The sequence below is a fragment of the Microcaecilia unicolor genome, chromosome 1 (assembly GCF_901765095.1).
Source record: "Microcaecilia unicolor chromosome 1, aMicUni1.1, whole genome shotgun sequence".
Lineage (NCBI taxonomy): Eukaryota > Metazoa > Chordata > Amphibia > Gymnophiona > Siphonopidae > Microcaecilia > Microcaecilia unicolor.
Window position 1 is genome coordinate 46115873 of NC_044031.1, and position 21189 is coordinate 46137061.

A 21189-nucleotide genomic window follows, 5' to 3' on the forward strand; every position below is an offset into this window, starting at 1 on the left:
AATAATGATTCAGATAAATAATAACTGGGGATAATCAGGTTAATACGTTTTCTTTGTTTACTGTTGTTTAATTGATATCCTTGTATTGTTTCACTCTCCCTATTTTGTGGTCTAAGGAAGAGTCTAGAATTACCTGATTTGAAATAATTTTTGTATTATTTTGTCTGTATTTCTGGCAAGTTATTTTAGTTCTTGTAAAATTAAATTGTTATAAGTAAAATAATAATAATACAAAAAAAAAAAAGAAAACCAAGATAAGAATTTTGAAACGGATTTTCAGAGCCACTGGTAACCAGTGTAACTCTATTCCCTCTACATTTCATTTATGCCCAGTTATGACCTTTGCTGTTATATTTTATGCTAGAGCCTGGTAGGAGATTATCTTGAAGGCCAACATAAATGATAGAGCAGCCTGTGATATGACAACATCTTACCTAACAGATTTCAAGTCAAATATTGAAAAATTTGATTGTACTTACAAAAGCATTTAATAAGATTTCTTCTTAAAGCCACCTGGTCATACATTTTAAGAGTGGAGTTGATAATTATTCCCAGACTAGAGTCTTGAAACGAGTGTGATGCACATTTCCAATTAAAGAGGGGGAGATTAATCTTTATTAATGTACATTAGTCACAAGGTGCCTAAAAGGAGACTTATTGGTGTCCTGTGTAGTAATGCCTGATGATAAACACCAGGTAGGATATAATCGAGGTAACTGAAGAGCTTGTAATGCATTTCCCTATTCCACTATATCTGAAGGATCAGTCCAGACAAATCTGCCAGCAGGTGGAGATAGAGAACTCTGAGTTGTGCCTCATAAGCTCCTGCACTTAGCAACCAAGCCAGTATTCACTATCTTCAGCCGGCAGGATAGCAGCTCTTTTGCGCTGTGGTGACTTGTGTGGCCTGTCCTGCTTGCAGGCTCAGTTGAGTTTGGGGTTGAGAATATCCTGTGCTTCAGGTATAAACCTAGTTCTCTAGGGCCTTCCTTGCTCCCCTGTTGCCACTTTCTGCCTCTTTATCTGTCTTACCTTATCTATTTCTCCTGCCTCTATCTTAAAAAAAAAAAAGAGAGGAAAAAAAACAGCCACTGCAGATCTCTTTGAGAGCACCTGTGTTGTGGAAAGATTGTGGGGCTTCAGTGCCTTGGAGGTCATGAGACTGGCTGTTTTCTTTTAGTTTATTTTGTTATCTGAGCCTATTAAGTCTTGTGTGCACTTTGGGGGGTAAGCTCTCGGCTGCTGGTTCCTGCACACTTTGCTTTACTTCTGTGGACATGCAGCTTTTGCCAACATTGGCCATGAGTATTCTGTCTCCGGGAGTTCAATCCAGCCCTGCTCCAGTGGCGGTTTTGGTGGGCTCAACAACAACAGCTTCTGTGCTCCGCAAGGCTTCGGCAACCATTTTGTCAGCAATTTCCTTGCTTACTACCGTGTTCCGGAAAGGTTTCTTTTTTTTTTTTGCGTGATAGAAGTCTCTGCCCTGCTTATTTTGCCTGAATTTGTTGTTTTATTACATCAGGCCTTTATAGTAGGCTCAAGCTGCCTCTCCTTCCCCTCACCTCATTTTTGAGGAGCAGCTTCAAGCTTTCTGTTTTCACAGGATTTGGAGAAAGTTTCTCCTCAGGACTCGAGGAGGTTTATCTGAGTGTCCTAGTTCTGCTGGTAGCCCTGACTTGGACATTTCAGAGGCAGACGGGGGTGATGATCGTAAAGTAGCTCGGCTGTTTTTGAGAGTGGAATTGCCTCTGTTGATCACAATTTATGGAGGCTTTAAACGTTTCTTTCCCTGCTTCTCAGTCCTCTGGTCCTGCTCTATCTATTATGTCAGGTACTAAGAGACCTCCTGTATCTTTCCATATTCATGAGGCTATGCAGGAGCTTATTGCAGCTTAGTGGGAGACCCCTGATTCTAACCTCCAGGTTACCCTCACTATGTCCAAACGATATCCCCTTCTGCCATCTGATTTAGAGCAGTTTGCTCTGCCTAAGATGGGTGCCCTTATTACGGCAGTTACTAAATATACCTCTATCCCTGTTGAAGGTGGCACTACATTAAAGAATATGCATGACCGCAAGCTTGAGGATTCCTTGAAGCTTGCCTTTCAGCTAGCTGTGTTAAATTATCAGGCAGCAATTTCTTCTTTCTGTAGCCAGGGCTTCTTTATTGTGGATTCAACAATTGTCCACGTTGGACTCTCCTCCAGACTTTCTCCCTACTCTAGTGGTAGGGTTGTCTTTATTTGTCAGATGCTCTTTATGCTAAGCGTCAGCTAAGGGTATATATAGCCTTGGCCATTTCGATGTGATGCTGACTATGGTCGAGGCATTAGGCCACTGATGTGGAATCCAAATCTCATCTTGTGAAGTTGTTCCACTACTCGTTTTGGTGTGGATTTGGAGAAGATTGTTAAAGACCTGGGAGATTCCAAGGTCTAGCGACTACATGGGGACAAGCCTAAGCCACATCTTCGGCTGGCTGCCTCGTTTTCGAGAAGCGCAGAGGTATAGACCAGGGAAGGTTAGTGCTTCCACTCAAACCTCACTTTCCTCAGACTTGGTCTTACTTTAGAGGAGGCAAGAAGCCCTTTTCTACTTCTTCAAGAACCTCTCCCTCTCTGCAGCCCTTGCAATGACGGGTTTTAAGATTCACTCCTTGTACGTAGACATAGGTGGGCGTCTTTCCCACTTTTTCAAGGAGTGGACCACCATTACTGCAGACCATTGGGTCCTCAATATCATTCTCCATGGCTGCGAGCTAGAATTTTCAAAGTCAGTCGCGGTCCCCTTGTGGCAGCTCTGCAAAGAGTCGGGCAGTGGTAACTACCTTAGCCTCTTTAAGGCGACTGGGGACCATTCAGCCATTTCTCTGGCAGAGAGGGGCATGGGTCGATACTCCATCTATTTTGTCCCAAAAGAAAGCAGAGACTATTCGCCCGGATCTCAGAGGCGTGAACAAGTCTCTTAGTGCTACACTTTCGCATGGAGACTCTTCGTTCTGTCATAGCTTCGGTCCAGCCTGCTGAGTTTCTTACCTCATTGGACCTCAAGGAGGCTTATTTTTATATCCCAATTTGGCTTCCTCACAGGAAACATCTCCGGTTTGCGATCCTGGGAGATCATTTTCAATTCAAGGCCATGCCTTTTGGCCTCGCCACTGCAACTCACACTTTATGAAAAAGTTATGATGGTGGTGGCAGCCTTTCTTCACTGACAAGGAATACAGGTACATCCTTACCTGGATGATCGACTAATTTATGAGCCTTCTTATGAAGAGAGCCTTTGCAGTCCACAGACAGTCCTGTCTCTTCTTTCTGCGCTGGGTTGGGTGTGAATTACATCATCATCTCACCCTCCACCCAGACTCTGGAGTTTCTGTGAGTGTGCTTGAATATCCAGGCGAGGAAGATTTTCCTTCCTCAGAATTGTCGACTCAAGCTCAATCAGCAAATTCTCAGGCTTCTCTCTCTTCCATGCTCATGGGTGTGGAATTATGCTCAAATTCTCGGTTCTATGGTGGCAACTTTGGATGTTCTGCTATGGGCAAAGTTCCACATGCAGCCCCTATATTCGTCCCTGTTGAACCGGTGGCCTCTGGTCTTAGTGACTTATACCAGCTGTTTCTGTGGATGCCTCAAGCCAGATGGAGTCTGAATTGGTGGCTTCTCCCTGTGCACACTCAGGTGGGGTTGACCTTACAGACTCCCAGTTGTTGTGTTCTTGCCTCCAATGCCAACCTCTTTGGATGGGATGCCCATTATCTCCACCAGTTTTCACAGGGCCGGTGTTCGAGTGGAGGCTTTCTGGTCCATCAACAGATTGGAACTTCGAGCTATCTGAAAAACTCTACTAGCCTTTGTGCCTCTTCTTCATGGGAGGCCGGTGAGCGTGTTCTTAGACAATGTCACAGCTATCTCTTACATCAACAGATAAGGAGGAACAAAGAGTATATCTGTAGCCCTAGATGTGTGTCTCTTTCAGTGGGTGGGATTGCATACAACTTCTAATCAAAGCCAATTAACTTCAATAATTGTTAGCACCCAATTATTGCTAGTTAAGTTGCATGCGTTTCTTGAGTATGTGCCCAAATTTTAGCGTGCAACTATATAGAATCTGGAGTTAGATGTCGTGTTACATAGGTTATTCAATCATGAGATAGAGTTGTTTATTTTCTTTGGTCTATATTTTATGTATCATTTATTTGAAGTCACTTAGTTTTAGGTAGGGGTACTGTTACGTTCCTCACCTGGTTCCAGGCCTGCGCGGCCGGTTCAGCAGAGCTAATCGGCTATCTTGATGGTGCTTCTCCAGGATAGGTCAGCCATCTTGGGATGGGCATCTTAGCTTGTGGCAGCCATCTTGGGGTTGGCCGGCTGCAGGAAGGAAGCCCATATTCGGGCGTTGGGTTTCTCTGCTGATGGGGGCAGCCATCTTGGTTCAGCTGCACATGTTTAGGATTGATTCCTACTCTATTTAAAGCCCTGTCTCCAGTCCTTTGTTGCTTCGGCCTCAATTGTTCTGAGGAGTTGCTGTTGGAGTGCTGTTCGCCGACTACTTCTGTTCCTGTTTTCCTGTGTACCGGACCCTGGCTAGTTTTCTCGGATATTGCTTGTTTGCTGCCTGCCTTGACCCTGGACTGATTTTGACTATTCTTTGCCTGTTGGAGTACTAGTTCTGGACTGTGTCTGTTTCCTGCCAGCCTGGTCAGCGGCTGTGCAACCCCGCCGGTTCCTGAAGTCCTGGTAGCCACCTGCAGCTGGGTGAAGCTAGGGGTTGTCTGGCTGCCTGACCGAGTGCGGTGTCACTCCATCTCTGCCATGCTGAGTCGGGGCACAGGGGCTCACTACTACCGGGTCATAACAGGTACAAGTTTTAAAATAAAAATAAATAAAATAAATCCTCTCCTGACAATAGGATATGTGCGGCTGTATCTGCTATTTCATTGCCAAGTGCCCGTGCCTGAACTAATGTGTGAAAGTAGTCTACTATTTACAACATCCACAGAGTTGTTCTGCCAGACCTGGCACAGTATGTTCATGAGCTGTTAGCGTCATTCTTGAGTACAGTAATCGCTCTAAACCTCAACCAGTGGGTAAGCTCCACATCTGTATCTGAGAGTCAACAGTGTAGTACATGGGCCTTACATGACAGCCTTGGAATGAGGGATGCCACAGCCCTCCATTCTGCAGCTCTGTGCCTTTATTGTCCATGCTTTTGCAGGTGATATTGTATTGCAGAGAGAACAAAAGTAACACATAGTCCATATTGTTTTTAATCATTTCCCAATACAAATGAAATTCCCTAATCTGTTTTTGGTCTGGTTTGTATTGACTAGATTGAATCCTCTGTGAAGAAGCATGCCAAATAGTAGTACAGAAAGAATTGGCAGCATGCCTCTGAGCAGAGCAGATGCAATGTCTGTCAGCAAAACATACTCTGTGTTTCCTGTTCCACCTCAGCACAGTGCTGATCTTTAAACTCTGACTAGACTTTTACTTCACCTCTGAAGTACCACCTAAGCGTGAAAAGAAGAAAAAAAACTTCAGGTCATTAAAATTTGACATTTATATCCCACATTGTCCCAATCTTGAGTTCAATGTGGCTTACAGTATAAAGTAGCATAACTAGTATAAAAGGTTATTCAGAGTACAATACATAAAATTTGAGTATAAGAAGTTTTGAGAAGCAGCGCATGTAGTGGATAACAAGAAATGTTGGATAGGTGATAGTTTGCATGAGTGTTAAGCAATCTATTTTATGCTCCACCCGCTTGTCATTGGAATTTTCCTACTACACAAGAAACTAGGGAAATTCCTGCTAAAAAGGACATTGTATACAACTAGGAAGCACAGGAAGGGAAAATTTGCTCATTGTGCTATTAGCATAGTTTTACTTACTATTAATTGTGAGATTTTTTTTTTGTAATGTACCAAGAGCTGTATTGCACACAAAAAAATCTGCCTGAAGTCCAAAGTAAGTCACTGTATTTAAGGGTAGCCTAATTCTTCTGTTCCACAGTGTTATATCGTTCTTGTTCCTTTTTCAGTGCCATACATTTTGGCTTTGCTTCTATCAGGTTTGCATCCATAAAAAGCATTACTTACTACTTGTGTCCTTCTGTACTGTCAGGGTGGAGGGGAAAAACATGTATTTGTTCTCCAGTTCCTGTCCAAGATAGGTTGGGTAGTTGAAAGTCTGAATAGAATGGGCAGTTCTGGAAATGACCTTCCCCATCTCCCAAAGAGCAGAAGGCGGGTCTGATAGTTGCTGTGTTTAGAGGTCTGCTTAGGGATGTTAACTGTAGAACCCGGGATGTTCACTTTGTAGGTAATTAAGAATAAAGCAATGGATGAAGTTGAAATTCAAGAGGATTAGCAGGTTTCTGCTATGGTATGTACAGTCGGGGTACAGTTCTTGCTTTTTGGACTGATTTTCGTATTGATTTTCTATCTGGAGGTGGAAGCGTGCTATTTCTGTTTGTGGATTTGTGGCTGTGAGAAGTGGATATTTGATAACAATTCTCGGCATTTGTGCTATGGCTGTTCCTGGTTTAAAATACAGAACTTTTTTCTTTTCCCCATAGCTTTTCAGCACTATTCCTGAAATTTTAAATGATTAGGTTATGCATCATTAAGCAGAATAGGAAAAGTATATGTAATTGCTTCAATACAGTATCATGAGGGCAAAAGTTATGCATCTTCAGATCTCTGAGGAGTAAATACGAAGTGAATGGTACACACCCAGGTGAGCCGTATTGCTTTTGCAAAATAGATTTGAATTAACTGGAAACCACATAGTGGATTAAAAAATATATATTTAATGTATTTATTTGTTACATTTGTATCCCACATTTCCCACATATTGTAGGCTCAATGTGGCTTACATAGTACCGGAGAGGTGTTTGCTGGCTCCGTGAGAACAAGTACAAAGTGATGTGGTAGGATAAAGTTCATGTGGCACAGCCACAATTAGGGGATCGTACAATGGAAGAGTTATGTGCATTACGTACTTTAGTTTTGTGTGTCGCAGAGGTCAGGCATTTCCTTGTCATCAGCAGCAGATGAATCCATTACGAATAGGTTGTGTCCACCTACCAGCAGGGGGAGATAGAGAAATACTGAGAGGCAGATGGAGCTAGCCGTCCTAGCAGCACTATGGTTTACAGTGTTCTCTATCTCCCAGCAGGGTAGGACGCAGCTTGTTCAGGTCCTTGAAAATTTCTGCCTGGGGAGGCTCCTGTGCTTGGCCAGTTGAGCTGGGGTGTTGTGGCTGTTGGTGCCCACTTTAAAGGCACATAGGTTCGCTCTTTCCCTGCCTTTCCCATTGTGGATGCAGGCACATAGGTTTGCCCTTTCCCTGCCTTTCCCACTTCCCCCTTGTGGATGTAGGCATATAGGTTCGCCCTGTCCCTGCCTTTCCCACCCTCTACTGCCTCCGGAGTACCTCTGTAGCTGTTTGCCTCCAACTTTCCTCACAGCGTTAAAAAAAAAAAATGCTTTTTATGCGCTGCTATTCTGAGGCTTTTATTGACGTGCAGCGTGACTGGAGCTCAGTGGATTCGGTCCTTTGAGGTAAGAGTGGTACTCAGCTCCTCTGGGGAGTGCCCGCGGATGGCGTTCCGATCAGGGTGATTTTGGTGCGAAGCCGCCATTTTGTATTTTATTCCGCCGTTTCTCGGCGATGGCTGCTGAGGGAGTTAAGCGCTGTTCCTGTTGTGGCAAGCGCAGATCAGCAGCGGGCCTCTGTAAAACGTGTTGTATAGACGGTAGAGCTAGTACAAGCATGGCGAGCGATGAGTCTTCCCGCTCAATGGATCTCTCAGCGGGCGCCATCTTGGAAGTGCCGCATGGCTCGACCCCCGCGGTTGCGGAGGAGTCTGTGAGCAGAGGGGCGCCTCGGGCCGAGGCTACCAGAGGAGCTCCGTTCCCCGTAGCTCCTAATTCGGAGACGGGAGGTCAGGCTGAGTTTTTCTCCCCTGAGTTTGTGCTTATTTTACATAAAGCCTTCATGCTGAAAAGAGCTCTGCCGCAGGTGTCTGACACTGCGTTGCTAGCTGGTCTCCCTCCGACTGATGATGGCCTGGGGCAGATGTCAGAAGTGGACGCCCCAGAGCGTTGGATGCACGCTAAACATAGATGGATAAATTCCCCGTCAGAGAGTGGCGCGCCTCCCTTTCCCCCCCGTGGTCGGGCTGTGGGGACTCTGAGGGATCTGGCAGGCCTTCGTGGTCTGAGGAGCTAGAGGAAGGTGCTGGTTTGCCACTGGATCTGCATGATCCCACTGCGGTTCGGATTTTCCACCGCGATGAGCTGCCAGCGCTTATCTCTGATGCCTTACAGGCCCTCTCTATTGATGATCCTGTTCAAGGCGAGGCCTCCTCTGGTAATCCGAGGATGGCAAGTACTAAGAAGCCTGCTCGAGCCTTTCCTTTGCATGACTCCATCCAAGAGCTTATTTCTGCTCAATGGGCTGACCCAGAGGGGCCCTTGAAAGTGGCCAGGGCGAATGGGCATCTTTACCCTCTGAGTGAGGAGCACTTGGCCCGTTTTGGGATGCCTAAAGTGGATGCCTTAGTCACGGCTGTGACAAAAAAACCCACCCTCCCAGTAGAGGGAGGGGTCGCCCTGAAGGACATGCAGGACCGGCGCCTGGAATCAGCGCTAAAATCGTCCTTTGAGATTTCGGGCCTAGCCTTAAGGGCGTCTGTTTGCAGTTCTTATGCTGCTCGAGCCTGCCTTTCTTGGTTACAACAGGCAGTGGAACAGCCCGTGGATGGTGCGGAGTCCCTCTCTGAGGTTGCACCGCGCATGGAGTGGGCCTTGTCATTTTTAGCTGACGCCCTCTATGATCTGGTCAGAGCTTCGGCTAAACAGATGTCTGTGGTGGTGTCCGCCCGCCGCCTTCTATGGCTACGGCATTGGGTGGCTGACATGGCCTCTAAGCAAAGGCTGGTGAAGTTGCCCTTTCGGGGACTTCTGTTATTTGGATAGGATTGTTAAAGACCTGGGGAATGCTAAACCCCAGTGGTTACCTGAGGATAGGCCGCGGCCTTCTTCCAAGGGTCAGGTGGTTCTCTCCTCCTCTAGACCTTGCTTCCGTGAAGCTAGAAGGTATCGCCCAGGGCGCCCTGCTGTGTTTACTCAACGTGCCAATTTTCAGCAGAGGAACTCCTTTTACTCGGACAAGCGATCCGCAGCGGCCGGTGCTAGGCCTGGAGTTCAAGGGCGACCCTCTCAATGATGGTGCGCCGGTCCACGCCTTTCCCTCTTTCTAGAGGAGTGGACCAAGATTACCTCGGATCAGTGGGTCCTGGACCTGATCAGAGAAGGTTACCAATTGGAATTCAATGCCCCGGTGAGAGACGTGTTTTTGGAGTCCCGATGCGGTACTGCCATCAAACAGGTGGCGGTATAGGAAACCCTACAAGTCTTGTTGCACCTTGGGGCGGTGATCCTGTGCTTCCCGCCGAACACAGCTGTGGTCGATACTCCATTTACTTTGTGGTGCCGCGAAAAGGCAGGTCTTTTCGGCCCATTCTCGACTTGAAGGAAGTCAACAAGTCTTTGAGAGTGCGGCATTTTCACATAGAAAACCCTCCGCTCCGTCATTGCGGCGATACAGCCAGGAGAGTTCCTCACGTCTCTGGACCTAAAAGAAGCTTACTTGCACATACCTATTTGGCCCCCACACCAACGGTTCCTCCGATTTGCAGTGTTGGGAAGACATTTCCAGTTTTGGGCCTTGCCTTTTGGCCTCGCCACAGCTCCCCGAACCTTTTCAAAGGTAATGGTGGTAGTAGCTGCCTTTCTCAGGCGAGAGGGTATCCGGGTTCACCCGTACCTAGACGACTGGCTCATCAGAGTGGACTCGGCAAAAGAGATTCATCAGGTCACAGCCAGAGTGGTCTCAGTACTGCAATCTCTGGGCTGGGTCGTCAATATAGCCAAACGTCACCTGACCCCGTCTAAATCTCTAGAATATTTGGGGGTCCGGTTCGACACGGCCTCGGGGTTTGTTTATCTACCCGACCACAGGCAGTGCAAGCTTCAGAATCGGGTCCGTCTGCTCCTGAGGATGCCTCGCCCGCAAGCTTGGGACATTGTCCAGCTGTTGGGGTCGATGACGGCCACCTTAGAAGTGGTGCCATGGGCGACAGCGCATTTGTGACCTCTGCAGATTGCCTTGCTTCAGTGATGGTCTCCGATGTCCCAGGATTATCAACGCAGACTCACATGGCTCCCTGCGGCCCGACTCAATATGGAGTGGTGGCTCTTAGACAGCATGCTGCGACGAGGAATGCCGCTAGCACTTCCCGATTGGTGCCTGGTGGTAACGGATGCCAGCCTGAAGGGCTGGGGAGCACATTGCCAGGGAAGATATGCCCAGGGTCTATGGACACCCGAGGAAACGGGGCGGTCCATCAATCGCTTAGAACTGAGAGCAATATTTCAGGCGTTTCTGGCCTTTTACAAAACCCTGCAGGGACTGGCTGTCAGAGTTCTGTCGGACAACACGACAGCAGTGGCCTACATAAATCGACAAGGCGGCACTCAGTGCAGAGCACTGGCCGTGGAGGCCGCTCTAATTTGCCACTGGGCCGAGCTACATCTGCAGCTTCTGTCAGCAGCTCACATAGCAGGTCAGAGCAACGTGCAAGCCGATTTTCTAAGCAGGCATCAAATCGACCCAGCGGAGTGGGAACTGGCAGACGAAGTGTTCCTTCAGATCTGTGCGAAATGGGGAAAGCCTGTAATGGATCTTATGGCATCAAGCACAAATGCCAAAGTCCCGTCCTTTTTCAGCAGACGGAGAGATCCTCGCTCGGCGGGGTTGGATGCCTTGGCTCAACCCTGGTCTCAAGGCCTCCTGTATGTGTTCCCTCCGTGGCCCTTGATAGGGCGAGTACTCCTGCTGATTCGGCTCCACCAGGGAGAGGTGGTTCTCATTGCCCCGGATTGGCCCAGGAGGCCGTGGTATGCGGACCTCCGGCGGATGCTGGTAGAGGATCCCCTGCCGTTACCTCTGGTACCGAACCTGTTGTCACGGGGCCCGGTGACCATGGAGGATCTATGCCGCTTTGGTCTTACGGCATGGCTATTGAGGGGGCGCAATTGAGAGACGGGCTATTCTTACAAGGTCATCTCCACTCTCCTGCAGGCCCACAAGCGTTCCACTTCCGTTGCCTATGCTCAGATCTGGCGCCAGTTTGAGGCTTGGTGCGCTTCTAAAGCGATTACACCCATGCGGACTTCTGTCTCGCCAATACTTTTTGCAGGATGGTTTACAAAAAGGCTTGGCCTATAATTCCCCGCGTGTTCCAGTGGCAGCATTGTCATGCTTTTGGGGGAAGGTCGCTGGCCTCTCCCTGGCTTCAGATCCGGACATTGCACGGTTTCTGAGAGGGGTGCTTGGGATCCGGCCTCCCGTGTTGGGCCCCTTGCCTGGCCTGGAACCTGGGGCTAGTATTAAAGGCTCTTCAGTGTTCGCCCTTCGAGCTGCTGAAGCGAGCTTCGGAGAAGGATGTGATTCTAAAGACGGTCTTTTTGGTGGCCATTGCATCGGCGAAACGGGTATCTGAGCTCCAGGCGCTGTCCTGTCGAGACCCTTTTCTGCAATTCTCAGAGTCCGGAGTAACTGTACGTACTGTGCCTTCCTTCATGCCTAAGGTGGTTTCAGCGTTTCACCTAAACCAGCCTATCTATTTGCCCTCCTTTTACTAGGGAGGAGTTTCCAGAATCCTTTGGGCAGTTGCACCTCCTGGATGTGCGCTGGGCTCTGCTGCAATATCTACAGACGGCAAATGCTTTCAGGACCTCTGATCACTTTTTTTGTATTGTTGTCAGGTCCTCGCAGAGGGTGTTCAGTGTCTAAAGCCACTATAGCCCGTTGGCTCAAAGAAGCCATTTTTTCTGCATATCTGCTGTCTGGCCGGCCTCCGCCTGACGCCTTTAAGGCTCATTCCACAAGAGCGATTTCCTCCTCTTGGGCTGAAACCGGAGCACTCTCTCTTCAAGAGATATGTAGTGCAGCAACTTGGGCTTCTGAGCTCTCGTTTGCCCAACATTACAGGCTGGATGTTGCTGCCAGGAGGAACGCGCTTTTCGGAGCACAAGTGCTGGTGCGTGGTGTGGCTTGTTCCCGCCCTATCTAGGGATTGCTTTGATACATCCCATTTGTAATGGATTCATCTGCTGCTGATGACAAGGAAGGGAAAATTAGGTTCTTACCTTGGTAATTTTCTTTCCTTTAGTCACAGCAGATGAATCCATGATCCCTCCCTGATTGACTCTGTTTTGTGTTCAGTTTTTCCTGCAGACATGTTCCCTCATTGGGAGAAGTTGGAAAACAAGTCTTCAGGATTTCTGTTCTTCTACAGGAGGTTGAGTTCGTCCCTCCTTTGTGTTATTGCTCCTGTTCTGGGGCATTCGTTCGCTGTGAGGAAAGTTCAGGTTATGCTACTTTGTGGTTGTTTTGGAAGCTTCAAAATACTGAGAGGCAGATGGAGCTAGCCGTCCTAGAGGCACTATGGTTTTCAGTGTTCTCTATCTCCCCCTGCTGGTAGGTGGACACAACCCATTCGTAATGGAGTCATCTGCTGTGACTAAAGGAAAGAAAATTACCAAAGGAAGAACCTAATTTTCCCGTCTGCGTTGGCTCATGCGCCATGCTTTCTGGGTTCCCGCGCACAGACAGCTTGGCACTAGAAAATGTTTCTGCAGCTCCCTCTTCAGGCTGTGATCAGCTGTTAGGTGCTTCAGAGGTGGTGAGTGACTCCGTAGCAGAGCCTTTCTCACCGGAATTTGTGCTGCTGATGCACAAGGCTTTCCTTTTAAAGCGTACTGGGGGTGCTTTAGGCTCTTCTTTGCCCTCTCAGGCTGACCCCCCTTCTTCTTTGCCTGCTTCTCAGTCTTTTTTTGTCTAAGCACCCTAGAATTGATTTGGATCTGGAGGATTGTTCCGATGGGGAGGAATTTCATTGCCCTGGGGGTTCCCCCTCAGGGTCCGTGGATTTTTTGGAGGATGTGGATCAGCACGAGGATGGGGATGACCCTACTGTGGCGCGTTTGTTCCGCAGGGAGGAGTTGCCTAATTTGATGTCAGGGCATTGGAAATTCTGAATATTTCTTCGAATGCGTCGGTGCCCCCCCCCCCCCCCCCCCCCCTCCTTCCATAATGTCGGGCACCAAGTGTCCTTTCAGGTCTTTTCATATTCATGAGGCCATGAAAGTTCTTATTTCAGCTCAATGGGACACTCCTGATGGTGGCCATAAGGTAGCGCGCGCTATGGGGAGGCTTTACCTGCTGCCGGTGTCTGATTTGGAGGCCCTTAGGCTCCCGGCAGTGGATTCATTGATTACGGCGATCACCAAGAAGACAACTCTGCCAGTAGAAGGAGGCACAGCCCTTAATGATCCTCAGGATAGAAAGCTGGATACTTCTCTCAAGTTATCGCTTGAAGTGGCGGTTCTTTGTTTACAAGCGTCAGTGTGTGAATCCTATGCGGCTTGGGCTTGTTTGTCATGGGTCCAGAATGTGTCCTAGACAGAACTGCTTAGTTTTTTTTTTTTTTTTTTACCAGCTCTGGAGTCCAGCCTTGCTTATTTGGCGGATTTGCTTTGTGATCTTCTGAGGGCTTCTGCCAAAGGGATTTCCCTTGCAGCTACGGCTCGCCGTTGGATATGGCTGCGGCAGATGTGGCGTAGAAATCCCGCTTCGCAAAATTGCTCTTTCGGGGCAAGTTATTCAGAGAGGAGTTAGCTATGATTGTGAAGGAGCTGGGAGACTCCAAGGGTCAGCCACTTATTATTATTATTATTATTATTATTTGCTACATTTGTATCCCACATTTTCCCACCTTTTGCAGGCTCAATGTGGCTTACATATAAGCGTTAACGGTGTTATCTGATCGTGGTTTGAACAAATACATAGTATGAAAGAATACAAACTGATATTGTGGTATAATGAGGTATATGTATGGTAGGAAACAGGTGGGGGGAACTTAGAGAGGGAAAGGGGGAAGAAGAGTCAGGTAATGTCCGTTGCAGTCTTTGGTTATGTTATGTCGCAAGTGACCGGTATTTTTTAAAAAATATTTTATTGAATTTAAATTTTTCAAACAATAAAAGTTTGCTAGGTAATACAGAGATATTAATTACATGGGGGGGGGGGGGGACAATTTATAATATTTAAACTCTTCCTTAGACCCCAATAGGCATTCTGGGGAGGGGGGTTAAGGTAAACTTAAGGAGCTTACTAAATAGAATAAGTAGAGAAAGTCTGAATTGGCTTAGTCCTAGTCCCATTCTTAATTTATAGTTGATTCAGGTGTTCCAGTCGGTTGGTTGGCTAGTCTTTTCATGTCCAGGAAAACCCGTAGTTGATTTGGTTCAAAGAATACGTATTTAATCCCCAGAAGACGAACCAAACATTTACAAAGGTATGCTAAGGTAAAAGTTGCTCCTAATGTTCTTGTTCCTCTCAGAGGACCAAAAACTGTTTCCTTCTTTCTTGTGTTGTTTTAGTGACATCTGGGTATATCCATATTTTTTGACCGCAAAATAAGGCTGAAGAATTTTTAAAGTATAATTTCATAACCATATTTAAATCCTGTTCGAACACAAAAGATACTATCAGTGTTCCTCTATTAGATATTTCTGTCATTGATTCCTCTAAAAGAGCAGATAGATTTTGTATTCCGGGTTCAGTTCTTTGTAATTGAGGTAAACTCACTAGATTAACTGAGTCAGAGATCGCTTCTCGTTTCTAGGCACTAGTAGGCAAATAATATATTTTGTTACAGGGAGGCATATTTGTTGAGGATACTTTCAATATATCTTGTAGGTATATCTTGAAGAAATCATATGGTGTCAAGCCTAGTGATTTGGGGAAATTCAGTAATCTAAGTGTTAAGCGCCGGTTATAGTTCTCTATTTGTTCTATTTTACGATGTATTAATAGTTTTTCCTTGTCATCAAGCAGATGAATCCATTACGATTGGGTTGTGTCCCTCAACCAGCAGGGGGAGATAGAGAGCACTGAAAAACCATAGTGCCTCATTGCCAGCTAGCTCCATCTGCCTCTTCAGTATTCTCTATCTCCCCAGCAGGGTGGTTGCAGCTTGTTCAAGCTCCTTCAGAAAATCTGCCTGGGGTGACTCCTGTGCTTTTGCCAGTTGTAGCAGGGGTGTTGTGGCTGATGGTGCCCACTTTAAAGGCAAATAGGTTAGCCCTTTCCCTGCCTTACCCAGTCCCCGATGTGGAAGTAGACAAATAGGCAAGCCCTGTCCCTGTCTTTGCCCACGCTGTGGATGCAGGCACATAGGTTCGCCTTTTCCACGCTACTGATCCGACGGAGTTGGAAATTTGCCTCTTTCGCTGTTGCCTCAAACTTTCCTCACAGCGTTTAAAAAAAAAAAAAAAAAAAAAAGTTGCGTCGCGCTTTGGCGCTGCGATCCCAGAAAAGAGGTTTTCTTCTGATTGTGCAGCGTGACCAGAGCTCGGAGACTCGGTCTGGTGAGGTAAGAGCATTTTGTAGCTCCTCCAGGGAGGGCCCACATTCGGGACGATTTTGGCGTGAATCCGCCATTTTGAATTTCCGACACTTTCGGCGATGGCTGCTGAGAAAGTAAAGCGCTGTTCCGTTTGTGGCAAGCGCAAATCTGCAGCGGGGCTCTGTAAGGCATGCTTTTCAGACGGTAGAGCCAGCCCGAGCAGGGCGGGTGATATTCCTTCCCACTCCGTGGAGCTGGCAGCGGGCGCCATTTTGGAACAGCATGGCGCGACCCCCGCTGAGGCGGAGGGGTTTGAGCCTGGAGGAGCGCCTCGTGTAGAGTCTAATAAAAGAGCTGTTTCCCCCGGACTGGAACCGGGAGGCCAGGGTGAGCCATTTTCCCCTGAATTTGTTTTATTGCTGCATAATGCATACATGTTAAAAAGAGCTGTTCCGCAGGGGTCCTCTGCGGCCCTGCTTTCTGTATCCCCTCCAGTGGAGTCTGGCCTTGGATTACCGTCGGGTGCGCTTTCCCCTGACAGATGGCCGCAAGACAAGCGCAGAAGGGTGGATTCCCCTTCAGAGAGTGGCTCACTCCCCCCCCCCGTGGTCGGGATGTGAGGACTCTGAGGGGTCTGGCAGGCCTTCGTGGTCTGGAGAGCCAGAAGAAGGTGCAGGATTGCCACCGGATCCAGGTGATCCTTCCGCGGTGAGGATTTTCCACCGCAATGAGCTGCCAGCGCTTATTACTGATGCCTTACAGGTCCTCTCTATAGAAGACCCTGGGAGTACTGAGACCTCCTCCGGTAATCCGAGGATGGCAAGTACTAAGAAGCCTACTCGAGCCTTTCCTTTGCATGACTCCATCCAAGAGCTTATTATGGCTCAATGGGCTGACCCCGATGGGCCTTTGAAAGTCGCCAGGGCTGTGGGGCAATTATACCCTCTAAGTGAGGAGCATTTGGCGCGCCTAGCAGTGCCTAAAGTGGATGCCCTAGTCACGGCTGTGACAAAGAAAACTACCCTCCCAGTGGAAGGAGGAGTTGCCCTGAAGGACATGCAGGACCGTTGCCTGGAGGCAGCTATGAAATGGTCCTTTGAAATTTCAGGCCTATCCTTATGGGCGTCTGCATGCAGCTGCTACCTTGCCCGAGCCTGCCTCGCTTGGTTACAACAGGCAGTGGAGCAGCCCGGAGATGGAGTGGAGCCCCTTACGGAGGTGGCACCACGGATGGAGTCGGCCTTGTCATTTTTGGCTGACGCCCTTTATGATCTGGTCAGAGCTTTGGCTAAACAGATGGCCGTAGGTGGCGGCTCGCCATCTTCTGTGGCTACAGCATTGGGCAGCTGACATGGCCTCTAAGCAAAGGTTGGTGAAGTTGCCCTTTCAAGCCCTTCTGTTTGGTGAGGGTTTGAGAAAATTGTGAAAGGCCTGGAGGATGCCAAACCCCAGCGCTTACCCAAGGATAGGCCTTCTTCCAAGGGTCAGGCGATTCCCTCCTCTTACAGACCTCGCTTCCGTGAAGCTAGAAGGTACCCCCGGGGCGTTCTGCTGGGTTCACTTCGTGTGTCCGTTTGCAGCAGAGGAACTCCTTTCACTCGGACAAACGTTCTGCAGCAGCAGGCTCAAGACCTGGAGTTCAAGGGCGACCCTCTCAATGATGGTGCGCCGGCCCCCTCCTCAATTCCTGTGATAGGAGGACGACTTTCCCTCTTTCTCGAGGAGTGGGCCAAGATTACCTCAGATCAGTGGGTCTTGGACCTGATCAGAGAAGGCTACAGAATAGAATTCAATGCCCCGATAAGAGACGTGTTTGTGGAGTCCCGATGCGGTTCTGCCGCCAAATGGGCGGTGGAAGAGGAGACCTTGCAAAGCTTGATTCACCTAGGGGCGGTGTGCCCAGTGCCTCCCGCCGAGCTCGGCTCTGGCCGTTACTCCATTTACTTTGTGGTCCCGCGAAAAGGAGGGTCTTTTCGGCCTATCCTAGACTTAAAACCAGTCAACAAGTCTCTGAACGTGCGGCATTTTCACATGGAAACCCTGCGCTCCGTCATAGCGGCGGTACAGCCAGAAGAGTTTCTCACGTCTCTGGACCTGAAAGAAGCTTACTTGCACATACCAATTTGGCCCCCGCACCAGAGGTTTCGGCGTTTTGCGGTGATGGGAAAACATTTCCAGTTTCGGGCCTTGCCTTTTGGCCTTGCCACAGCTCCCCGAACCTTTTCCAAGGTAATGGTGGAAGTAGCAAGGTAATGGTGGTAGTAGCTGCTTTTCTCAGGCAAGAGGGTATCTGGGTTCACCCATACCTAGACGACTGGCTCATCAGAGCAGACTCTGCAGAAGAGAGTCATCAGGTTACAGCCAGAGTGGTCTCAGTACTGCAATCGTTGGGCTGGGTCATCAATATAGCCAAAAGTCACCTGACCCCCTCTCAATCTCTAGAATATTTGGGGGTCCGGTTCGACACAGCCTCGGGGATGGTCTTCCTACCCGAGCAAAGGCGGAGCAAGCTTCAGACCCAGGTCCGTCTGCTCCTGAGGATGCTTGGGACGTTGTCCAGCTGTTGGGGTCGATGACGGCCACTTTGGAAGTGGTGCCATGGGCGAGAGCGCACCTGAGACCTCTGCAGTGTTCCCTGCTTCAACGATGGTCTCCAGTATCTCAGGATTATCAATGCAGACTCGCGTGGCTCCCTGCGGCCCGGCTCAGTATGGAGTGGTGGCTGTCAGACAGCATGCTACGGCAAGGAATGCCGCTAGCGCTCCCCGATTGGTGCCTGGTGGTAACAGATGCCAGCCTGAAGGGCTGGGGTGCACATTGCCGGGGAAGGCATGCCCAGGGTCTTTGGACACCTGAGGAGTTGGAGTGGTCCATCAATTGCTTGGAGTTGAAAGCGATTTTCCAGGCGCTTCTGGCCTTTCAATTGACCCTGGAAGGATTGGCTGTCAGAGTTCTGTCAGACAACACGACAGCAGTGGCCTACATAAATCGTCAAGGAGGCACTCAGTGCATAGCACTAGCAGCGCAGGCCGCTCTAATTTGCCACTGGGCCGAGATACATCTGCAGTTTTTGTCAGCAGCTCATATTGCAGGTCAGAGCAACATGCAAGCCGATTATCTGAGCAGGAATCAGATCGACCCAGCGGAGTGGGAACTTGCAGACGAAGTATTCCTGCAGATCTGTGCGAAATGGGGAAAGCCCGTAATGGATCTTATGGTGTCAAGCACAAATGCCAAAGTCCCATGCTTGTACAGCAGACGGAGAGATCCTCGCTTGGCGGGGTTGGATGCCTTGGCTCAACCCTGGCCTCAGGGCCTCCTGTATGTGTTCCCTCCGTGGCCCTTGATAGGGCGAGTACTCCTGCTGATTCGTCTCCACCAGGGAGAGGTGGTTCTCATTGCCCCGGATTGGCCCAGTAGGCCGTGGTATGCGGACCTCCAGCAGATGCTGGTAGAGGATCCCCTGCCGTTACCTCTGGTACCGAACCTGTTGTCACGGGGCCCAGTGATTATGGAGGACGCCTGCCGCTTTGGTCTTACGACATGGCTATTGAGAGGGTGCAATTGAGAGACAAGGGATATTCCAGTAAAGTCATTTCCACTCTCCTACAGGCCCGCAAGCGTTCCACTTCCGTGGCTTATGCCAGGATTTGGCGCCAGTTTGAGGCTTGGTGTGCTTCTACAGCGATTACACCCATGTGGGCTTCTGTCTCGCCGATACTTGACTTTTTGCAGGGTGGTTTACAAAAAGGCTTGGCCTATAATTCCCTGTATGTTTAAGTGGCAGCCTTAGCATGTTTTCGAGGGAAGGTCGCTGGCCTCTCTCCGGCTGCTTGCTCGGATGTGACACGGTTTTGTAGAGGGGTGCTTCGGCTCCGTCCTCCCGTGCGGGCTCCGTGTCCGGCCTGGAACCTGGGGTTAGTTTTAAAGGCCCTTCAGTGTTCGCCCTTCGAGCCGCTTAGGCGAGCTTCGGAGAAGGATGTGACCTTAAAGACAGTCTTTTTGGTGGCCGTGACATTGGCGAGACAGGTATCTGAGCTCTAGGCACTGTCCTGTCGAGACCCATTTCTGCAATTCTCAGAGTCCGGAGTAACAGTACGTACGGTGCCTTCCTTCATGCCTAAGGTGGTTTCAGCGTTTCACCTAAACCAGCCTATTTTCCTGCCCTCCTTTTCTAAAGAGGAGTTTCCAGATGCCTATGGGCAGTTGCACCTTCTGGATGTGCAAAAGGCTCTATTGCAATATCTGCGCATGTCAAATGCCTTCAGGACCTCTGACCATCTTTTTGTTCTTTTGTCAGGTCCGCGCAGAGGGTCTCCAGCGTCTAAGGCCACTATAGCCTGTTGGCTCAAAGAAGCTATATTTTCAGCATATCTGCTATCTGGCCGGCCTCCGCCTGAAGCCTTTAAGGCACATTCCACAAGAGCGATTTCCTCTTCTTGGGCTGAAACTGAAGCACTCTCTCTTCAAGAGATATGTAGTACAGCTACTTGGGCTTCTAAGCTCTCGTTTGCCCGACATTACAGGCTGGATGTGGCTGCCAGGAGAGACGCGCATTTTAGAGCACAAGTGCTGGCGCGTGATGTGGTTTGTTCCCACCCTATCTAGGGATTGCTTTGATACATCCCACTCGTAATGGATTCATCTGCTTGATGACAAGGAAGGGAAAATTAGGTTCTTACCTTGGTAATTATCTTTCCTTTAGTCATAGCAGATGAATCCATGATCCCTCCCTCAGTGGTTCATGATGTGATTTATATTACTTTTATGTTCAGTTTTTCCTGTAGATATGTTCCCTCATTTGGAGAAGTTGGAAAACAGTCTTCAGGATTTCTGTTCAATTACAGGAGGTTGAGTTCATTCCCTCCAGGAGGATGAGTTCATTCCCTCCTTTGAATTATAGCTCCAGTTTTGGGGCGTTCATCCGCTGTGAGGAAAGTTCATGTTATTATGCTTTGCGGTGTAACACTGCTTTGGAAGCTTCAAATACCGAAGAGGCAGATGGAGCTAGCTGGCCTTGAGGCACTTTGGTTTTTCAGTGCTCTCTATCTCCCCCTGCTGGTTGATGGACACAACCCACTCGTAATGGATTCATCTGCTATGACTAAAGGAAAGAAAATTACCACGGTAAGAACCTAATTTTCCCATCTTTCACTAAAACATCCACTGTGAGTTTTACATTATTAACATCTTCTTGTGTCTGGAGAATTTGGTTTGCTGAATCAGTTTTAGCCTTATCAAGAGATTCAGAAATTATATCCAGTGTACTCACAATTAACGACAGTTCTCGAGTTGATTTAGCAACTTCAGCAGTTAAATCCTGGACAGCTTTCCAAATAACGGCCATGGTCACCTCCATGGGAGTTTCTTGCTCCAAGTTGATTTTCTCTGTGAATCCAGAGGGAGAACTACCGATCAGGTTCGTGTTGTTAACATCTTCTGGTTCAGCCTGACTTGTTAACTCCACCCTGGACTTCGCTGGACATGGAGGAGGATTCAACTCCGGCAGCGATAAGGTAGTATCCGGTCCCAGGAATGACGACGCTCCTCCATCGGCAGTCAGCATGGGACTCGCCATGCCGGTATCTAATGGTGAACTCCACATGTAGCGGTCAAGTGTTTGCTGGATTGGAGACGATACTAGGGACATCGGCGGTTGTCCTTTAGTGACTGGTATTTTTATGTTGGGTCAGTGGGGT

The 21189-nt window shown here is 48.6% G+C and overlaps 1 protein-coding gene across 3 annotated transcripts in view; it reads left to right on the forward strand.

Moving 5' to 3' along the window:
* Positions 1–21189, forward strand: part of CCM2 (CCM2 scaffold protein) — a 277985-nt gene that overhangs the window by 26137 nt on the left and 230659 nt on the right. The window contains exon 1 of one of the 3 annotated variants that reach the window (XM_030196778.1): positions 6370–6390. The exons of the other annotated variants lie outside the window; for them this stretch is intronic. Within the exon in view, the coding sequence (XP_030052638.1) occupies positions 6388–6390 (3 nt within the window). The 5' untranslated portion in view covers positions 6370–6387. Of the gene's footprint in view, positions 1–6369; positions 6391–21189 lie in introns of those variants that run through there. 3 annotated transcript variants of the gene reach the window in all.